Source organism: Microcebus murinus, chromosome 7 (genome assembly GCF_040939455.1).
Source record: "Microcebus murinus isolate Inina chromosome 7, M.murinus_Inina_mat1.0, whole genome shotgun sequence".
Classification (NCBI taxonomy): domain Eukaryota; kingdom Metazoa; phylum Chordata; class Mammalia; order Primates; family Cheirogaleidae; genus Microcebus; species Microcebus murinus.
Window position 1 is genome coordinate 90,824,586 of NC_134110.1, and position 21,957 is coordinate 90,846,542.

At 36.7% G+C, this 21,957-nt stretch overlaps 1 protein-coding gene across 4 annotated transcripts in view; it reads left to right on the forward strand.

The window, feature by feature from the left end:
* PDE7A (phosphodiesterase 7A) overlaps positions 1–21,957 on the forward strand; it is a 121,209-nt gene that overhangs the window by 42,123 nt on the left and 57,129 nt on the right. For 3 of the 4 annotated variants that reach the window (XR_012920218.1, XR_012920219.1, XM_020288824.2), the window contains exons 2-3: positions 18,568–18,628; positions 21,591–21,674. Coding sequence is in view for 2 of the 4 variants with exons in the window: in XM_020288824.2 (XP_020144413.1) it covers positions 18,568–18,628; positions 21,591–21,674 (145 nt within the window). In the remaining 2 variants the exon portion in view is untranslated. Of the gene's footprint in view, positions 1–10,413; positions 11,252–18,567; positions 18,629–21,590; positions 21,675–21,957 lie in introns of those variants that run through there. The other variant, XM_020288825.2, reaches the window with a different exon arrangement.

A 21,957-nucleotide genomic window follows, 5' to 3' on the forward strand; every position in this document is an offset into this window, starting at 1 on the left:
TGTTACCAGCTTTGACTATTAGGAATAAAGCTGTTAGGAACATTTGTGTTCAAGTCATTCTTTGGATATACATTTTCATTAGCATGAGAATTCAAATTGCTCCATATCCTTGTCCACACTAGATACTGGTCTTTAGTTTTAGCCTTTCTTGTGGGTATGTAGTAGCATCTTATTGCTGTTGTAGTTTGCATTTATCTGATGATTAAGCTTGTCCTGGCATTTTTTTATATGCATATTGGCTATTTGTATATCTTTTATTGTGACTTGTCTGGTTTAAATATTTAGCTCATATTTGGGGGGGTTATTTATCTTTTTGTTAAATTATGAGTTTTTGAAAATATATATATTCTGGATACAAGTTCTTTGTCAGACTTATGTATTACAGATATTTTCTGTGAGTCTGTGCCTTTTTGTATCTTACCACTGTATTTTGAAGAGCAGAAGTTCTCAGTTATAATGAAATCTAATTAAAATTTTTTTCTTTTATGATTAATGTTTTTGCATCTAGAAATTTTAACCCAAGATCATAGACATAGTCTCATACTTTTTCTTAGAAATGTTATTATTTTAGTCTTTAGGTATAGGATCTGTTTTGAGTTAATGTTTTGTATGGTATGAGATTGAGTATTGAAGTTCATTCTTTAAATATGTTTATATAGTTTTTCCTGTGTCATTTATTAAAAAGACTACACTTTCCTTTGGATTACTTTGGTACCTTGGTTGAGCATTAGTTGGCCACATAGGACTTTATTATTATATAGGGTTTATTTGTGAACTCTCTGTTCAGTTCTATTAATCCATATGTCTGTCTTTATGTAAATATCACACCATTTTGGATTACCGTAGTATTATAATAAGTTTTAACAATATTGCCTCTTCCAATCCATAAACATGTTAGTTTCCTAGGGCTGCCAAAGTAGAGTATCACATCAAAACTGGGTAGCTTAAAACAACAGAAATTTACTCTCAAGTTCTGGAGGTTAAAAGTCTGAAATCAAGGTGTTAGCAAGGCCATGCTCCCAGAAGGCACTTGCCTCTTCTAGCTTCTTTCTGGTGGTTGCCAGCAATCCTTTGCATTCTTTGGCTTGTGAATGCATGACTCCAGCCTCTGCCTCTGTCTTCACATGGCCTCCTCTCCTAGGTGTCTGTGTCCTAATTTTCTGCTTCTTTTGAGGACACAAGTCATATTAAATTAAGAGCCCACCCTAACCCAGTATGCCCACATTTAACTTGATTACATCTGCCAGGATCCTATTTCTGAATGAGATTGCCTTCATAGGTACCCAGGGATTAGGACTTTGACATATCTTTTGGTGGGACCCAGTTCAACTTCATAACAACAAAATACTCTTCTTCATTTATTTAGGTATTTAATTTCTCTCAAAAATGTTTTATAGTTTTCATTGTACAGATCATGCACACATCTTATTAAATTTATCCTTAAATATTTTGTGTTTGTGGGTATTATTATTGCAAATGACATTTTAAATTTTATTTTCTAATTGCTTTTTACTAGTATATAGAAATGCAGTTGATTTTTTTTTTACATTGACCTTGCTAAATTTTATTAGTTTTAGTAGCTCTTGCTTAGAGTCATTAGGATTCTCTACATAAACAGTCACAGTTTTTTTTCTTTCTTTTCAATTTGTATGCCTTGTGTTTCTTTTTTTTTTTTTTTTGTCTTAATTTATTGGCTGATTTTTCAATACCATGTTAAAGTGGTAGATCAGATTTCCTTGCCTTATTTGTGATCTTAGAGTAAAAGCATTTAGTCTTATTGTTAAGTATGATGATGGCTGTAGGTTTTTCGTAGGTCTCCTTTATAAGGTGAAGAAGTTTTCTTCTAGTCTTAGTTTACTAAGATTGTTTATCATAAATGGGTATTGAATTTTGTCAAATGAATTTTCTTTATCAATGAAACTATGATTTTTCTTTTTATTCTATTAATATTGAATTACATTTATTTTTTAATGTTAAATCAACTTTGGATTTCTAGGATAATCTCCACATCATAATGTATTTCCTCTTCATATGTTATTGGATTAGATTTACTAATATTTTCTTAAAGATATTGTGTCTGTGCTTATAAGGAATATTGGTCTGTGGTTTCCATTCTTGTAATGTCATTGTCTGGTTTTGGTATCAATTGGTTTTCAGCAGTTTGATTATTATATATTTTGGTGTAGTATTTGTGTTTTTGTGTTCAAAATTCATTGAGCTGCTTTAACATATGGATTGATAGTCCTCATTTGTCCAAATTTGTCCACATTGATAGTCCAAATTTGAAAAATTTTGATGTTTATTATTTCAAGTATGTTAGCTAACTTTTGCCTACCTTTTGGGAGTTCAGTTACTCTATATGAGACCACTTGATATTGTTCTACAGGTTGAGGTTTTTTTTTTTTTTTTTTTTTTTGAGACAGAGTCTCGCTTTGTTGCCCAGGCTAGAGTGAGTGCCGTGGCGTCAGCCTAGCTCACAGCAACCTCAAACTCCTGGCTCAAGCAATCCTCCTGCCTCAGCCTCCCAAGTAGCTGGGACTACAGGCATTCGCCACCATGCCCGGCTAATTTTTTGTATATATTAGTTGGCCAATTAATTTCTTTCTATTTATAGTAGAGACGGGGTCTCGCTCTTGCTCAGGCTGGTTTCGAACTCCTGACCTTGAGCAATCCGCCCGCCTCGGCCTCCCAGAGAGCTATAGGATTACAGGCGTGAGCCACCGCGCCCGGCCTGGGTTGAGGGTTTTTTGCTTTTCTTCTGTCTTTGTGCGTTGCTTTATGTAATTTCTATTGATCTATAGTGTTTTTTCTGCTGTTAAGCCCAACTGTGAATTTTTTACTGTAGATATTGTATTTTCAGCTATAGATGATCCATTTTTTTAGGTTTCAAATTTTTTTCATTATGTGCATGTTTTCCTTTAACTCTTTGGACATACCATGTTTCCCCGAAAAGAAGCCTATCCATAAAATAAGCCCTACCAGGATTTCTAAGCATTTGCGCAATATAAGCCCTATCCTGAAAATAAGACAGTGGTGTGCGTGACTATGCAGCGTGTCTGCACAACCCATGCATTTTGTCGCAGAGCGGTAAAGAAGACGAGTAGCCCTTCTCATCTACCCCATCATGACAGCTACTACCCCAGAGGTGACCGGAAAGGTGCGGGCAGCCCCACCAACAAGGTCGGCTCCCCCTGTCAGGTCCTGGCCATCCTGTGCGTGCTGCAAGCTGAGGCTTTGAGGGGAAAATAACACACCCCCTGAAAATAAGCCCTAGGGTGTCTTCTTGAGGAAAAATAAATATAAGACCCTGTTTTATTTTCAGGGAAACATGATATTTACAATGATATTTTTAAAGTCCTTGTCTAATAATTCTATTATCTTGATAATTTCTGGATTTATTTTTATTAACTTAATCCTCCCCCCCCATTTGAGGTCACGTTTTTGTTTATCCTCCTAATTTGTAATTTTTGATTTGTCATCCTTAAAAAGTATTGAGTTTTGTTCTGGCAGGCAATTTAATTACTTGTAGATCCATCTGATCATTTTAGACTTATTAGTTAGTGTGGGTCTACAACAGTGTACAACAGTGCTGTCCAATAGAACTTTGTTTTGAGACAGAGTCTGGCTCTGTCACCCTGGGTAGAGTGCAGTGGTGTCATCGTAGCTTGCTGCAACCTCAAACTCCTGGGCTCAAGTTGTCCTCCAGCCTCAGCCTCCTGAGTAACTGGGACTACAGTTGTATGCCATGATGCCTGGGTAATTTTTCTACTTATAATAGAGATAGGGTCTCACTCTTGCTCAGGCTGGTCTTGAACTCCTGAGCTCAAGTGATCCTCCTGCTTCAGCCTCCCAGAGTGCTAGCATTACAGGCATTGAGCTACTGAGCCCAACCTAGAACTTTCCATATTGATGGGCCGGTTTGCCCTCCTCCTAAGGTATGACATTTGTGGAATCTCTGTGGAATGTCCTAGGTGTTCTGTGAGGTCTCTTTGCTGTGGTTGGTTGGGACTTGAGTGTCTCCCAGGTCCCTGCAGTTGTTTTTTTCCCTGGTAGTTATTATTTTCCTGGCCTCATGGAGTCTCATCCTATACATGTCCAGCTTAGTATTCAGCCAAAGACTCAAGGGGAGTGGAGCTTATTGTTTTCACAGTTCTTTCTTCTCTGTTACTTAGCCCTGCAGATTCTGGGTACCTCAGCCTCCCTGAACTTCAGTTTCTATCCATCTCCTTTGCTTTGTGAGACTGCTGTGCTCTGCAGAATTCCTCTGTTCCATTTCCAGGTTTGGTGGCTGTCTACAAGAAGGAACCTGGGCAATCAGATGTCTCACCTTGGGTTTTTTTCTCCCTTCTCTTAGGGATCATAGTCCTGTACTACTTGTGTAACATCTGAAAACAATGCTGCATATGTTTCCTATTGAAAGTTTAGCTTGCTAGTTGTTTATGATGGGAGAGCTAGACCAGTAAAGGTACCTTATAATTTATTTAACTTTGTTTATATTTTTCATTGGTCAAGATTTAGCTCACCTCTGATAATTTGCACATATTGCTTTTTCTGCCTGGAGCTCTTTTCCCTACCACTTGTGCCTGACAAACTCTTATTCATCATTTAAGGGTCAGATTACATGTCATTTTTTTCCTGGTAGTCTTCTTTGATGCTATCAAATCCTGGGTTAGGTGTCAAACTTGGTACACAGAGCACCTTACATTTGCTTGTAATTTCTTATTATTGTGATTGCTTGTAGCCTCCACAAAACCTAAGCTATGTGAGGGCAAGGACTATGTCCCTTTCATTTACATCATAACCCTAGTGCCTAACACAGTGGAGATACAAAAATCAATCAGTCCCTATCTTTCTGACTTTCTCTCTCTCTCTCTCTCTCTCTCTCTCTCTTCCATTTTGTAATATTACCTGTGGAGATGAAATAGCATTATTAAATTCAAAGTGCCTCAAGTGTACCTCAGAAAATTTTTGTACTTCTACTCTGATTGATTTGGAGAGGGAAGAAATTATTGACCATTGCCATCCTTATTCGGAAGTTTTCTTTTAAAATTTGTCCCGTGTCTGCAGAGATGAGTGTTTTTCTTCTTTAGTATCTATGTTGCAAATATATTTATATACATTTACTCGCAAGTAGTATTACATTTATGATATGATTTTTAGAGGTGAAGTATTTTTTTTTCTTACAAATAGATCTCGTTTAAAAAGTATCTCTCAGCATAAACACCAGTAACCACTTAGTTGCTTTGGTGGATTTGAGGAAGTGAAGGTGGCTGGGTCTCATGTGAGGTATGGTGGTGGATGCACTTACCCATGACGAGCATTTAATAACAATAGCTTTCATAAAAGACTTCATTATTAAATTGAAGAAGATATATTTATGATGTAATAAATGTATTTATCTTTTATGGGTAGAAAAAGAATATTTCTTTTCTTGTTTCCGTTTCATAGAGCTGTGAGTGATTGCCTTTTGTTTTAAGATTACTAGATGAAAATTTATCATGAATTTGGTTCAAGTTTGCCTTCAGTTTAAAATTAAAATTATTGGCCTATAAGCAATTATGAGCTGTCGGAGTATTGTAGAACTTTAGAGTTGACAGAACTTGAAGGTCATTTGTTCTAGCCTATCCCACAAGCTCCTGGACAAAGGTTAGTCTGAGGCTGATCCTTTCAATCTACTTCTGATCTACGTCGTTCTGATTTTAGAAAGGTGTAAGAAATTGTAGAAAGTTCTTAGAGTGTAATACATTGAGTCAAATTCTGTTTTCCACAAACTTGTGCCCACTGGTCCTACTTTTGTCTTCTGTAATTTCACACAATAAAGCTAAACTTCTTCTTAGGATATTTTATCTTATGCAGTTTAACACCTATTCTGTCCCTCTTTTTATTTCTTTGCTTAAAGCATCTCAGTTGTAAAGCTATGCTTTATATAGTATCCCTATCTGCATTTTAAAATGTCATGTATGTATGCAGCTTCCATGTGACATTCAGAACTGAATTCAGTCTTGTAAATGTGGCCTGTATGGAGGATAGTGGAGCATCTTTGACTTAGATACTTAACCACGTGTTTCTATTGTTCTATATGTATGTAATTTATTTTATATCAAAATGCAGACTTCTTTCTTTTAAATCAATTTTGTAATTTAGCATGGTGATTTACCCTTTACGTTTTTTTAATGCAGATTTGACATAGATTTGTGTGATCTGCACTCCAGTATATAAACTGTGGAATAAGACAAGATGAAATGCTGAGTTCTGTTAATTACCTCCAGAATTCTTCCACTAGTATGAAGAATTGACTGGGAAAGTACTTCCATCCAGGTACTTTATCTTTGAGTGTGTTGTGCAGTCAGCTAGGAGTGAGCCTAACTGTGGTATGGGGCTCACTCTGCTGTTTGTTCTTAAGGATGTCACCAGAGACTTTCTGTGCAGCCTTGCTGAAGCCAAGACGTTCCAGGTCTATGGCATTCTCATGGTCTAACGTACTAGCAGCCTTACACTCACAGCACACACATTGTGCATTGTGTGCTTCTTTTCTGGGTTCAGACTTCACAGTTGTGGGACCTACACAACTTTTTTTTTTTCTTTTTGGAAATTGTGGCAACATTTGCTAATATGTTTTTTGATAACTTCCCACTTTTCCCCAATTTTTAATATATTATGAATAATGGTTCAATAAATAAATCTCTAAGTTGTATCATAAAATGATGTTGTCCCTTTTGTCACTGCTGAGTAAAAAAAAAAGAAGAAAAAAAAGATGATGTTTTCTGGACCAGAAGACTTGAATATTTGTAAAAATGTCAAGATGTTTTTATTACTTCCTTTATACTAGGAAAATCATATGTCATTGCCATCAATTATTGGTATACTTTATGGCAAAAACTGAATTCAAAGCTCTGAATCAGTATGACAGAAAGGTCTTAACTGACTGGTAAAACTCCAATAGTATTATAGCCTTTAAATAATTTTTCTGTTAGTTATGGAAGCTTAATTTTTTTTCTCAGTTTTATATCTCTTGAAATTCATACCATTTGAAGAATAATAAGTCCTGGTGTTTAGTGAAAGAAATAAGCAAAACCTCTACTCTGATTTATTATTTGTTATTAAAATAGACTGGAATTCAAAATGATAAAAGTACAATTGGAGGGTTTTTACTATATTGTTCACATTTTTCTATCAAAAATTTGGTTATAGTTTTCTACGGACACATTTGTATAACGAACTCTGTGATAGGCTATTTCTGTCCATGGGATTCCAAAATTATAGACACTGATGTCAATGCAGATGAGGTTAGCCTAATTTGGTCAAGAGAGGGACATGCTAAGTCTCTATATGGATAGCTAAGAGCTATTGCCAAGATTGACAGGTGTCCTGTGGGTGGCAGAGAGCCCCAGGGATAAAATTTGCTCTTGGCTTACTCCTCTAAGAAACAATGATCAAAGTCATACCTTTTTTCTATTGATCACACTCATAAAATAGTGAGATCTGCTTCTAACTTTTCAGATATTTTTAGCCTTATAAACCCCCAGCAAGGTAAAAAAGTTTTATACTTTCTTCTTACAATATCAAATTCTATTTTTGAAAGTTTAGCTGTACTCGGTGCATTAATTTTTCTAGTCTAGTCAACTGATTTGTTGTTACTTTGCCATGTTTCATTAAGGATTTGAAACAACTATGAAAACAGTTAATGTAAAAGAATACATTTGTTATTAGTGTAAAAGAAGCAGCTATTTCTTTATAAAATAACAAATTACATGATTTGACTCTGGAAAGATTAGTTTTTAGAAGAATTTTCTAAGAAATAAGCAAAATATTATAAGAGTTTTCATACTAATTTGATAACAGCTCTTATTTTTATTGCCTCTATTGAAACTTTATTATTATTAAGAGAAAACTAATAATTTACCAAGGTAATTAGAGCTAAATATGTGATATCTCAAAATAAGAAAAAGTTTATGGCCATTAGATTCATGACATTGATAAAAACTGTGTTGCCTAAGATTTGACTGATGTAAATGTGTCATTAGCAACAAAGACTATGACTTCAGGCATAAACCCAATAGCTGTTTCTATTCAAATATGACATTTTCTGATCTTGGAAGACTGTATGTTGATTATCTCTGTATTACAGTCTCAGATGTATAGTACAAATTCAAGAAGCAGATGCTGGGGGAACTGTATTAGGGAGCCATCCTATTAGTCTTTCCTGCTAGGGGTCAGAGAAGGTTTCAAATAGTGAGATCTGCTTTTACCTTTTCAGATATTATTGGCCTTATAAACCCCAGAAAGGTAAAAAACATTTTGTACTTTTTTCTTACAGTATCAGATTCTGTTTTTGAAAATTTAGCTGTATCCTGTGCATTAGTTTTTCTAGAATAGTCAACTGATTTGTGGTTACTTTGCTATGTTTCACTAAGGATTTGAAACAACTACGAAAACAGTTAATGTAAGATTGTAGTTTCCAATTGTAGTTTCCAGTCTAGAGATTCTACATGTAAACTCTCTTCACTTCAATTATCAAGAGGACAAACAATATATTTGTGGACTTTATGACATCCATTAGGTTCCACCAAAATGATCACATAGAGTTCTTTTTCTTGAGACTTCACTTATTACAGGGATACCCTCCAATACCTTGACAAGCATAGCTCAAGTTCCCCTCATGGACCGTTTTGATTACAGTTAGGTCCAGAGTTAAGGTGAAGCTGGAGTGGCTAGGGCATTATCATTTATAGGTCTTAAATACAGTAGTAGTTAATTCCTGTTTAACTAAAATCTGTTGCGAGCCCACTATAAGCTAGCTGTTGTTTTCCAGATACCATTTAACTCCCATAAAGGGGAGGAAAATAAGGTGCAGAGGGGTGGGGATTTGCCCAGGGTCACTCAGCAACTGGGAATATAGCTGGGAAAAAAACCTAGCCTCTCATCTCCAAGCCCAGAAGGGTTTTAAGATGGTAGAAATAATCTCAACAGAAATTCATATAAATGAGAGAACTTTTAGGGCTGCATTTCTTACTGTCTCTTTTTTATTCTGTGTGTCAATTCTGATTCTGTAAGTACTGTATCAAAAATAGCAAACGTGACTCTTTTTGAGCAGTCGATTGGAAGGAAAGTGTAAAAACGAGAAGAGAAGCATCGCTGGGCTAAACGTCATGGCAGTGGGCTGACTTGGAGTGTGCAGCCTGGACTACAGTGACAGAGAATGACCTTGGAGCCTAGGTTAGCCTCCAGTCTAGGCTACATGGCCTCTTACAGATGACTGCCAGCATTTCGTTTGAGTATGGGCTAAGATACACTCTGCTGCTCTGTCCCATGCCTGGCATCCTTGAGTTTGGTTGCTGGAACCTTACTAATCAAAGACCTGGACATTCTCATGTCAAAGCTAGTCTCATGACAAAAGTAAAGTATGTTATCTGGATTTTTGCAAGGATTAGCATTATACCTTGTTAATTCTGAAGCAAGAAGTGAAGTTTATGGCCATGTGTTATGAATGAATTCAATTTAGGAAAATCTTGATATAGACCTATAAATTTTAATTTGTGCTTAATTTTAACAGTTCTACAGTTAACTTTTAAATAAACTGTTTGTAGTGAGGATTGGATAATGAAAATAACATTAGGAATTGAATGATTTGGGCTCTTTTCAGATATTTTAGAACCATCATTTGTGTACATCGATAGGCAGATGACTTTGACAGCTGGGTTACCCACTGCGTGAGTGTCTCTCTAGGCAGCCCAGGCTGTCCCCACCTCCCTCCTAGACCTCCACCACGGTGACCTAACTACCCATCCAGCCCCCACCCCACTTACCTATGCTTGATGGAAGTGGTCTTTTTGCTGAAGTTGTTTGGCAGGGTGGGATTAAGAGAGGACATCTTCAGGTGGCCTCGGAGGTGGCCCCTGCAGGGTCTGGCCTCTGTTCCCCACTGCTGCAGCTTCATGTGGCTCCACTTTCCCACACTCTGAGCCAGCCTAGTCTTTCTCTCTTGTACTTGCCTTACTTGGTTTTGCCTCACCCCTCAGCCCGGCACCTGCCCTTCTCTCTGCACAAATCCGTCTTCTTCATGTTCATGTTCTTCATCACGTTTCAGCTCAGGGACATTTCAGGGTCTCTGGAAGAAGTCCCTCACCTGTTAACTAGACCAGACTCAAGTTTTGTTGGCAGTTCCCATCTCTGATTCATTGCACTTATTACTATTGCACTTTTGTGTTTATTTGGATAATTGGATTAATGCAAACTCTAAACTCCAAGTGGCACAGAGCCTTGTCTGCTTTTACTCAATGACTGTATCCCTGCTATCGAGCATAGGGCCTGGTGCATAATAGCAGCTTAATAAATATTTGCTGAATACTTGAATGGAAGTTTCACAGAAGGCTTTTTCTCAGGGATATTACCTGCAGCCTGCCAGCTTCTGGGAGGTCATGAAGAGGATGAATAGAGGCTCACTTTGTTATAGGAGAGCTCCCTCACAGCCCCGAGAACAAAATGTGAACCAAAAATATCATATAAGCCAGACTGCAATAAGCACTTGAAAATAGTGTGCTTTTTAATTATTTGAAAATGCATGATTAGACTGGCCTTTGTCGGTAAAGCCAAAATGAGTGAATTATAATGTTATGTAGCACAAACGATATGATAATGACAACCTCTAACATTCATAAAGTAGCTCCAAAGGAAATAAAAAATTGAACAAATTCAGTGTTAAAAATTGAAAAAATAGAGTAAAATGCATTAATATTTTTAAGTGCTGGGATATCATGCCCGTGAAACTTGGTCACTGTGAAAAGAATGAGTAACTTTTTAGTACTGCCCAACATTTGTTGGAAGTTCTTTCAAAGGCAATCTCTCAGTATTAAGATTGTAGAAGTGTTTGAGGCTAGCCCTAGCCTTCTTTTGTCTCTATTTTGTGAGACTGTTTAGGTCAGCCCTCACTGAGGTTTTTTTTTCCCTCTTCTATCATTGCTCAGGCAGTTAGTTCTACCCCAACCCTGGGCTGGTGGCATTAAGCATGCGCCGGGTAAGGAGGCTGGCTGGGTAGTGCATTCTCAGAGGAGTCAGGTGATTGCTGTTGGAAGGCAGTTACTGTCCCCTCTCTTTTGCCTCGGGACAGCTGGTTATTTATCAGACTCCTAAGAAGTCTCCCTCGCCTGCTGATAGAGCAGAGAGATTATGCAGCGGGCTTTCGGTTGATCCAATGGGAATTGCATTGATCTGGTGTCTGGCCTTGGTTCTTATCAAGTGGATCACCTCTAAGGTAGGCTATCTTTATTTTTAGGATTGTGACAGCAATCCTTGGTTTACATATTTGATAGGAATGAAATAGCTGGACAAGTTGTCCTCTCTTTTTGCCTCGGTTTTCATTTCTGTGATTAAAAGAGCTACGAGTTTTTTCCCTCAAACAGAAACGCTTAAAATTACTACTTGTAATTTTTATATTCTTATCTGACGTTATTCCTCCGTAAGGGCTTTTTATGGCATCATTCTTTAGTAGCGTTCCCTTAAAGAAGCTTTTATATTTAAAGAAGTTTAACTTTTAACATTATAAAATTAAACAGTTTAGACTTTTGGTGTACATATTTTAAAGATTCTCTTTTGGAGAAAAAGAATTTAATAACGTGTGTATATTTAAAGTATATTGAGGATTCCTAAAGAATTATAAACTTCTTAAAAACTAAAAGCTACCTTCTCTGCTTCTATGCTTGTATCATGCTCTTTCTTAGGGTTTTGCTGCTGTTAAAATATCTTCCTTAGCTATAATATATTGATGTAAATGTAAGATCATATATATGTATGTTGTTTTTGAAGTTGAATTCTAAATGTCAGGCTTGAGAAATTCTTGATAGAATACTAACTACCCATTTGCCGTCTGGACAAGGATCTAACACTACAGCAAGAAGAATATAAGATTGTACTATTTGAAATGATTTTTTCTGTACATCTATTAAAATGGTTATATCTTTGATCCAAAATGCAGCCTTTTGCTTTCTGCATTAAGAAACTGAATGGTATTAACTTAAAATTTGTAAGGCCATCGCTATGTAGTAGGCAACACAAAGCTTCTATAAAGTTAATTTTCTTCCTCAAGCAAGATTTTAATTCCTGCTACGTAATCTTTCACATTTAAGCATAATGTTTGAGGCATAATTGACTTTCTTGAAGCGGTCCTCTTTTCTTAGTGAATGTGATTGAAGACATCTCTTAAAGAAAAACAATGTACTCAAATGAAAAAAAAAAAACCCTGTGTTTTAAAAGTTAAGAATTAATTTTGTTGCACTGACAGCTATTTACTTGTTTTTAAAGGATTAGCTTGCCAAGTTATTGAATGAAGGTCAAGCTAATGTTAGTAATGCGTTAGTTGTGTTGTGGATGTTTTCAGAGACTTTACTCTTTTAGTGACCACCAAAAACTTAAGTTTTTAAACAAAAAGAATGCTAATATTTTATGGTAAAAAATTTTTTAAAGAGGGAAGAAGAATAGGAAGGATACTGTTTGGTGGATCAATGCAATATGTGAATATTTTAGACACTCAAACACAAACATGTTTATCTAGCATATGTAAGATGAATGTGCTTTGAAAAAGCTCATTTTGCTATATCAGAGAAAACTGGTTTCAGGACTTCGGCTGGGCTTCATCTTTTGCTGTGTTACAATGTTTTGGTAATATTGCCAGAAATTTTATTTAGTGCTACTGTATTTAAGGCCTTTAACCGTCAGTTTACTAATCTGCAAAACGGGACTAATAAAGCCTATCTTATAGAGATCTTGTGTAGGTAAAGTAAGAGATCTTGTGTGGAAGCACTTGGAACATTTTTTGGCACGAAGTAGGAGCACAGCAAGTGTTGGTTAATGTATTATTACTTTCACCATGTAAGGGAAATACACTTGCTTTTGCTCGATAAATCATTTAGTGGAAAACTTGAATAAAATAAAAACAATGGCACTTAAAATATCTTTGCTGGTTTTTAAAACATGTCTATCTTTGAAAGTTATGTATTAACTAACATTGGGAACAACTTTTACACGTTTTGTCATTAACCTTTAAGTCAGATCTTTTGTGGAAGAATGATTCACACTGATTCAAGGTGAGTGCCTTCTCACCAGGGCTCGCAGAGCTCCTGTGAGTGTGGCAGGGGATCTTTTGGAGCCTTACAGTTTAACTTGTTCGTGCTACGACTGTCAGTTTTTGATTAGCTCAGCCTCGCCCATGTTTTGACCTATACTCGTTTGTGCTACCGCTGTCAGTTTCTGATTAGCTCAGCCCCGCCCATGTTTTGACCTATACTCGTTTGCTTTACAAGCTGTTCCCAGGATGGCTAAATTAGAAGAGTCACGAGTAGAAGCTTCTCAGTTATTTCCATTCACTGGTGAGGTGAGGTGGGAATGTGGGTGATAGCTCAGAGTTTTTTATGACTGACAGTGTGACACACAAGATTTGGATGAATTTTTTTTTACTATTTTAATTAAAAATAAAGTTCTAGTCTGTGGTTTTTAAAATGATAATCTTTAAAGAAAGGTATGTTATATGTTCAGCAGTCTTGGTGTGTAAAGTACATATAATTATTTTTTTAAACATGATTCTAAGATGGAAGTCTAATTTTTATTTGAATTCATAATTTATAGTGTGTTTTTCCAAAATGAGTTATTTTAAATTTATCATAACTGGATTGCTTAATGAGAGAACTTAATAATATTCATTTTAATCTGAATTCTTAAGGAGGTAGATGAATAAACAGCCACTCAGGATGTATTTGTTGATGGGTTCCAATATATTGAAGTCCATTCATTAAAAAAGTTTTCGATGAACACGCTTGAAGCTCTGACTCGAGGGGGGAGGAGAGGCAAGGGCAATGCATGTAACCTTAACGTTTGTACCCCCATAATGTGCTGAAATAAAAAAAAGTTTTTCGTCTCATTTGGATTTATTTTATAAAAGGTATGTCTTGTAGTTCACTATTGCATTTAAGCTGATATTTGTGGACCGGACTTACTTAAATTAGTAGTTTATAATGAATAGAATAACTTGGATATTTTGCACATCCCTAATTAATATATTAATACAGATTTAAAATTAAATTCTGCCTCTTTTGCTTAATAAGTTAATATTAATACAAACCCTACCATTTTAATATCTAAATTCATGCTTCTATAAATGCGTCTAAAGTAATTACCTTAAAATAGAATGTGCCATAGTGTGATCCAGATTGCATTCATTACCCAGTTTTCGACTTAATGCTATTTTATTAATGGAGAGCTGATGTTAGTCAGCCTTTTGCCATCCTTAATATGTGACATGTTAAATGAGATTTTACCTTTCTAATTAGTGCCTCTTTTAGTAAAAAAAAAATAATAATAATACTGATAGTGCCAATCACCCTCCTAAAGAGGACCGTTAGAGATAACAGCTTAAAATGTTTTTTAACAAGCTGTTTATCCAAGTCATTATTGGACACTAACAGATTGATAGGTATTGACCATGACAGACTATTGCATAATGATATCTGTAGTTTCATTAACATGCTTGAGCTGATAGAAATATCTGTAGCTGCAGGCTACCAGGTTTACCCCTAGAATAGAATGGTAGTGTTAAGGGAAGGCCTGTGATTTCATAAACTAAATATCCTGGGGAGAGGGTTGGTCCAGCAGAAGTGAGTGGTGCCTTTTAATACCAAGTGACTGTTTGCTCCAGAATAAATAGTTTACCACGAAACGCTGCAGGCAGCTTCCTTAGCACATTCTGTTGATGGAAGGTACTTCAAGCAAGATGCTGCTGTATGATTTGGTCCCTTGGGTTTTGAGGTCATGCTTTTCTTTATAGATTTCCTTGTAGTAGATTGATACTTTACTTTTTAATTTCAATTTTATTTTGTGAATATATGATAACTCTACACACTACAAAATTAAAAATGTACAAAGATATATGTTGAAGAGCTCCTCTTTTACCTGTGTCCATTAGCCTTCTTGAAGACAACCAATGTTGATAAAATTTTATTTTTGTTGGAAGTTTTTGTTTGTCTTACATTTCATGAACTGTTTTTTTGTTAAGGATACATGAAATTGTATAAGGTTTTAATTGATATTTTTCTCTTAAATGGTAAGCATTAGGGATATAATTAATGTTTTGGCTAGTTGTTTTGCATACTAAATCCTAATGAGGGCTTTAAATAAAGTAAGTTTTCTTTATAATAGTAGTAGAAAATTTGTTTTTCTGTGAAATTTGTAGGTGTGTGTTGAGGGCTTGTAAATTTCATGCCAGAGTTTTGTGGGAGAAGAAGAAGATCATTAATCTGATATGTAAAAATGGAATCCCATTGCTTTAATGTGCATTTCTTTCGTTAATGAAGTCTAGCATTTTTACTTGTGTTTATTGGGATATTTTTGATGCAAATTGTGTGATTATTTCTACCTGTTTTGCTACTGTATTGTTCATTTTTCTGATTGATTCGTAAGATACTTAAAAAAAATTTTTTTAGCTATAGTAGAGAAAGATTAGCTCTTTGTTATATCTGTTGAACTCATTTCTCTTGGCTTGAGGTTTGCCTTTTGCTTTTATTTATGATATATTTTACTATCATAATTTAACTTTTGGCCAGGTGTGGTGGTTCATGCCTCTAAGCTCAGCACTTTGGGAGACGGAGGCAGGAGGATTGCTTGAGGACAAGAATTTGAGACCAGCTTGGGCAACATAGTGAGACCCTGCTTCTAAAAAAAAAGAAAAAGGGAAAAAAATTAGTTGGGTGTGGTGACACACACACTTGTGGTCCCAGCTACTTGAGTGGCTGAGGCAAGAGGATCACTGGAGCCCAGGAGTTTGAGGCTCATTGAGCCCAATGAGCTATGATTATGCCACTACACTCCAGCGAGTAAGAACTCATCTTTTTATAAAAAAATTTAACTTTTAATCGGATTATTTGATTTTTTTTTCCTATTGAGTTTTTTGGAGTTCCTTATATATTCCAGTTATTAAGCCCTTGTCAAGGGAGTAGTTTGCATATTTTTCTCCCATTTTTTGAGTTGTCTCTTGACTTGTTGATTGTTACCTTTGCTTTGCAGAAGCTTTTTAGCTTCATGTGATCCCATTTGTCCAATTTTGCTTTGGTTGCCTGAGCTTCAAGGGTATTACTCAAGAAGTCCTTGCTCAGACCAATGTCCCAAAGCATTTCGCCAAAGTTGTCTTTTAGTAGTTTCATAGTTTCAGGTCTTAGATTTAACTCTTGAATCCATTTTCATTTGATTTTTGTCTGTGGCAAGAGATAAGGGTCTAGTGTCATTTTTCTGCATATGGATATCCAGTTTTCCCAGCCCCACTTATTGAAGAGACTGTCCTTTCCCCATTTTATGTTCTTTACACCTTTGTTGAAGATAAGTTCACTATAGATGTGTGGATTTATTTCTGGGTTCTCTATCTGTTCCATTGGTTTATATGTCTGTTTTTATAGCACTACCATGCTGTTTTATATTATAATTTGAAGTCAGGTAGTGTGATTCCTCCAGTTTTGTTCTTTTTGCTCTGGATAGTTTTGGCAATTTGGGGTCTTTTGTGGTTCCATATAAATTTTAGGATTTTTTTTTCTGTTTCTGTGAAGAATGTCATTGGTATTTTGATGGGGATTGCACTGAATCTGTAGATTGCTTTGGGTAATATGGACATTTTAACAATATTGATTCTTTTAATCCATGAGCATGGAATATCTTTCCATCTTTTTTGTGTCCTCTTCACCTTTCATCAGTGTTTTATAGTTTTCATTATAGAGATCTTTCACTTCTTTGGTTAAGTTTATTCTTAGGTATTTTATTTTATTTGCTGCTATCATAAACGGAACTAATTTCTGTGTTTCTTTTTCAAATTGTTTTGGAGTAGGAAGAGAATAATATAGCTTTATGTTTTTCCAGATGGCAACTACTTAAGCTAACATTTTTTATTAAATAATTAATATTTCCCCTACAGATTTTTAAGTCCTATATTTATTATATATAAAATTATTGTATATTCTTTAATTTGCTTCTAGATTCCCTATTGACTATTTTCTCTTTCTTTGCAGTGCAACATTATTTTATTAACATCTTACTGTGCTAGTTCCATTTATTACTACTTTTTAAGAATTTTTTTGCCTATTAATTCAACTAATTTTATAGATCACTTTTTTTTTTTTTTTTTTTTGAGACAGAGTCTCCCTCTGTTGCCTGGGCTAATGTGCCATGGTGTCAGCCTAGCTCACAGCAACCTCAAACTCTTGGGTTCAAGCAATCCTCCTGCCTCAACCTCCCAAGTAGCTGGGCCTACAGGTGCATGCCACCACGCCTGGCTCGTTTTTTCTACTTTTAGTGGAGACAGGGTCTCACTCTTGCTCAGGCTGGTCTCGAACTCCTGAGCTCAAGTGATCCTCCCACCTCAGCCTCCCAGAGGAGGCTGGGATTACAGGTGTGAGCCACCGCGCCCGGCCTACATGATCACTTTTGATTATTTCACTGTTCTAAATGTTGAAATTTATTCTAAATCTGGGGCTACAGCAGTGAATAAAGTCCCTGTCTCCACAGAGCTTGGATTCTGATAGGAAGTTTGATCAATTTTATCTTCCAGATTTTTAAATCTATCTTCATTTATATCAATTCTATTAGTCATTAATTTTACTCATCAGTTTATTCACAAATTATTATTCATTAATCTATCTGTGGTAAGAGCATTTAGTCATTTATTCACTGAATATTTATTTAGAATTTACTAAATATTAGGTCCTATTTTAGGGGCTGAGGGTGCCTGCCCTTGTAGAGCTTTTGTTTTAGTAACAAACAAACAAGGTAACATCAGCTAAGTGCTGCCCGGAGGGCTGAGACAGGGAGCTGTAGAAGAAGGAGGTTTCAGGTGCCGTGTGTGGTCAGGGAATGCCTGTCTGAAGAGATGACATCTGGTCTAGGACCTGAGAGATACGAAGGGAATGGTGACAAATGATCCAGGATGAGGAACAGCAAGTGGGAAGGCCGTGCATCCGGCACAGTTGAGGAAAAGCAAAGAGGCCAGCGTGGCAGCATCATAGTGCAGAGGGGAGGTGGCGGGACCAGAGGACAGAGCGGTAGGCAAGTCACAGAGGACGTTGGAAATTGGAGCTTGGAGCTTGAAATTTATTCCAGGCGTGGTGGGGAGCCATTGGAGGATTTTGCACAGGAGCTGCCATGCTCACTCTTGCTTTTATGTGAAGAGTGGATTGGGGGGCCTGGAGAACCAGTGGATAGTCTTTTTCTTCCCCTTTCCCCTTGGCAACTCTTATTAATCCCTTATGAATCAATTCAAGGGTCACCCCGAAAACCTTTCTGACTGACTTAGATTAAATTTCCACCTTACTGCATGCTCCTCATTTTGTATCCACTTTTATGGTAGTTCTTAACCATCTTGCATTATAATTATTTGTCTCACCCAAGCCCCGTTAGAGATTTCAAGATCAGGTACCATATCTAATTTCATTTTGTATATCCAACTTCTCTTGCACAATGCTTCACAAGTAATAAAGTTTGTTGAATTTTATTTTATATCACATTTATTTGTCACATATTAAAATGCATATATTTTTTTTCTAGAGACGTGGAGCTATTTCCTATGACAGTTCTGATCAGACTGCATTGTACATTCGTATGCTGGGTAAGCATTATTTATTTTATATGAATATCAATATCATATATTGCTACTTGAGGTTGAGTTATCTTTTATTAGGTAGGTAGCTTTTCGTGACTGTAGCAGATATAAGCGATCATAGTGACGTTGAATGTGGTGAGAATAAAGAGAGGCATTTTAGAGTTACAGGTGATTGAGTAATCTCTGGCTTAATAACTGGGACTCTGTCATTAGTACACAATTTTAAGTTGCATTTTGAACATTCCTCATAGAAAATTTGATTCGTAGAGTTGCTAAATACTGAAGAAATGAATGCCAAATGGACAAAGATGAGGTCATGAAATGCCGGATCCAGTAGACCCGTTACTGGGTGTATTTTGTTTTTAGTTGGCTGGCGAGGAAGACCAGCTGTCTTCCTCTAGTCTTGGTGCTTAAATTTTGGATCTATTACTCAGTTGCACAAGGTGAAATGAATTTAGATGGATATGTATGTTTATATGTATTATTTTCTTTCTCTCCTTTTCTGTGCCAGATTTATCTCTTCATTGCATACTCCTTAATCCCTTGCGCTTTAATTCATACTATTAAAAATGCACCGTTAAGATTCCAGTAGGCAACTTTACTCATCTTTTCTTAAAGAAGTCTTCCAGGACTCCTCCTTTTGTGCTCAGAATTCCTCCCCCAACTTTATGAAATTGAGCCATCCTTATTCTTTACCTACTTAGGTTTTTCTTTGTCTCCTTCACTAATTCCTTTTCATACTCTTAAATTTAAATGTTTCCCAAGGTTCTGTTTTTGCTCTTATTCCTTTTTTTCCTCTTTAATTTACCTTTTGTATCTTATCTGCCTCAATTCTATTCTATTTGAGACAGGGTCTCTGTCTGTCACCCAGGCTAGAGTACAGTGGTGTCATCGTAGCTCACTGCAACCTCAAACTCCTGGGTCCAAACGATCCTCCTGCCCCAGCCTCCTGAGTAGCTGGGACTTCAGGCATGTGACCCCACACCCAACTGATTTTTCTATTTTTTTGTAGACATGGGGTCTCGTTATGTTTGTTGCTCAGGCTGATCTTGAACTCTTGGCCTCAAGTGATCCTCCCATCTCGGCCACCTAAAGTGCTGGAATTACAAGCCACTGTGCTTGGCCAATTTTTGACTCCTATTTCATACACACTCCATGTTGAATTCATCAACAATGGTTGATACCTTCAAAATACATGCAGAATCTCACTACCCCAGTGCTTACCACTGCTATCTAAGCCACAGTTTCTGTCTCATCTGTCACACTCGCTCTGTAACTGGTGACCCTGTGTCTACTTGCGTGCCTCCACTCAATTCTAGCCCACACAGCCAGAGTGAACCTTTTCAGACGTAAGTCATCACACTCCTCTGTTCAGAAAGCTCCGATGACCCAAAGGTCCAGTGTGAACGGGCCCCACTGCCTCTCTGCCTCACCCCCACCGGTTCCCCTCACTCACCTCATCCCTGCCACATGGGCCCCTGCTTGTTCTTGACCATGCCCAACATACCGCCATCTCAGGGTGTTTACACTTGCTCTTCCTCGTGCCTGGAAACCCCTCCCTCCTGATAGCCACAAGGCACACTGCCTCACTTGCTTCAGGCCCCTGCCCAGGTGTCTCCTTTCCAGTGAGGCCATCCCTGGCCACACCAGTGAGTCACCCTCCTGCTCCCCCTCCCTATTCTTCACCTCGCTTTAGTTTTCTCTGTGTAACTTGTTATCTTCCGTGGAATGAAATTATGTGTCCACTTTATTACATGTGTCATCCCACAAAAAGATAAGCTTCAGGATGACCAGGACTTTATGCATTTTGCTCACTGCTATATTTCAGTGCTCGGTAAACACTTGTTGCCACGTGAAGGAATTGCCGTGTGAAAGAGGTGATTAATCATTGTGGGATGGCATGATGGCAGATGAAACGAGCCTTGAAGGAAATGATGGTTTTACTTAGAGAAACAAAGAGTAAGGAGAGCCTTCTAGGCAAGCAGAAGTGTAAGAGCACAGCAATAGGGGCTGGAGACTTAAAGGATATGAACTTGGAGGCTGTAGTGTAGTGGGAAAAGTCTTGTCTTTGGAACCTGTGGAGCTAGGTTTGAACCCTGGCTCACCCTTTGCACTAGCTTCATGGGATGGGGTGTGCTAGTTAATGTCTCCAAGTCCAATTTTTGCATCTGTAAAATGGGGATTAAGATTCCTTTCTCTCGAGGTTATTTATTAAATAAAATAATACCTGTAAGGCACAAAGAGAGTGTCTGGTACATGGTTGCTATGGTTATGTTGCTGTATAAAGAAATAAATCTAAAAGTCGCGAGTACGTGTAGGAACAACACAGCTTATAAAGATCAAAGTTTAACACCCAGTTAAGGCCTTGTGTATCCACCCACTGTCCATGAGAAGAGAAGATTAATCAAATGGACTTAAAGCAAAGTCCTTAACATTTTAATTTTTTATACATTTATGAAATTATAAATTGCTTGAGACTAGGTAATGTATTTTATATTTTTCAAATCCCTTTTAGCCCATAATATAGTACTAGGCACAGAATAGACACTTAATAAATATTTTCTTCTTGCTGTGGCTTTTGAAAATTTTATATGGAAGATTTTCTATTCCCTGTAAAGCAGATTTTGTTTTCCAGTGGCCTTTTTTTTCCTTAAACTCCTTGTGAATAATAAGATGTTAGGTTGGATTATCATATATTTGCATCACCTTTCAGAAAGCTAACTTTAAACTATAGATTATAATTATTATTATTGTAGGGGTAGTTGGAAAAAAAATCCCCTCATACAGCTATATAACTCACTATTGAAATTTTGTGAACTTCTTCAGATAAATCCGCTCTTAACTACCTGTTGTATATATATCGTTAGTGGGCCATTGCTTACGAATATGATACCATGTGGACCTTTTTTGCACATGGAAACTTTTGACAGTCTTCTAAACTTAACGTTTTATTCTTGATTCCGTCCAGGAGATGTTCGCGTGAGGAGCCGAGCAGGATTTGAATCAGAAAGAAGAGGTTCTCATCCGTATATCGATTTTCGTATTTTCCACTGTAAGTGTTGGCAGACAAAATGTTTCTCTCAGACTTTCACTAAACTTCAGCTCTTCACAAAGTTACATAGTTTTTCAAGGGAAAAAGAATAGAAGAAAAGACTTTATTATGTTTGGAATATTTTAAAAATAGTAGGTCATGTTAAATGACATTGTTTCTAGATAATATTAGTAAATGTTTAGAGACAGAAGAGGAAGGTATTAAAACATGAAAGTTAATATAACTTTTCTACACCTTTCTAATTTAAATGTGAAAATACTTTGGTACAATTTTTTTTTCTTCT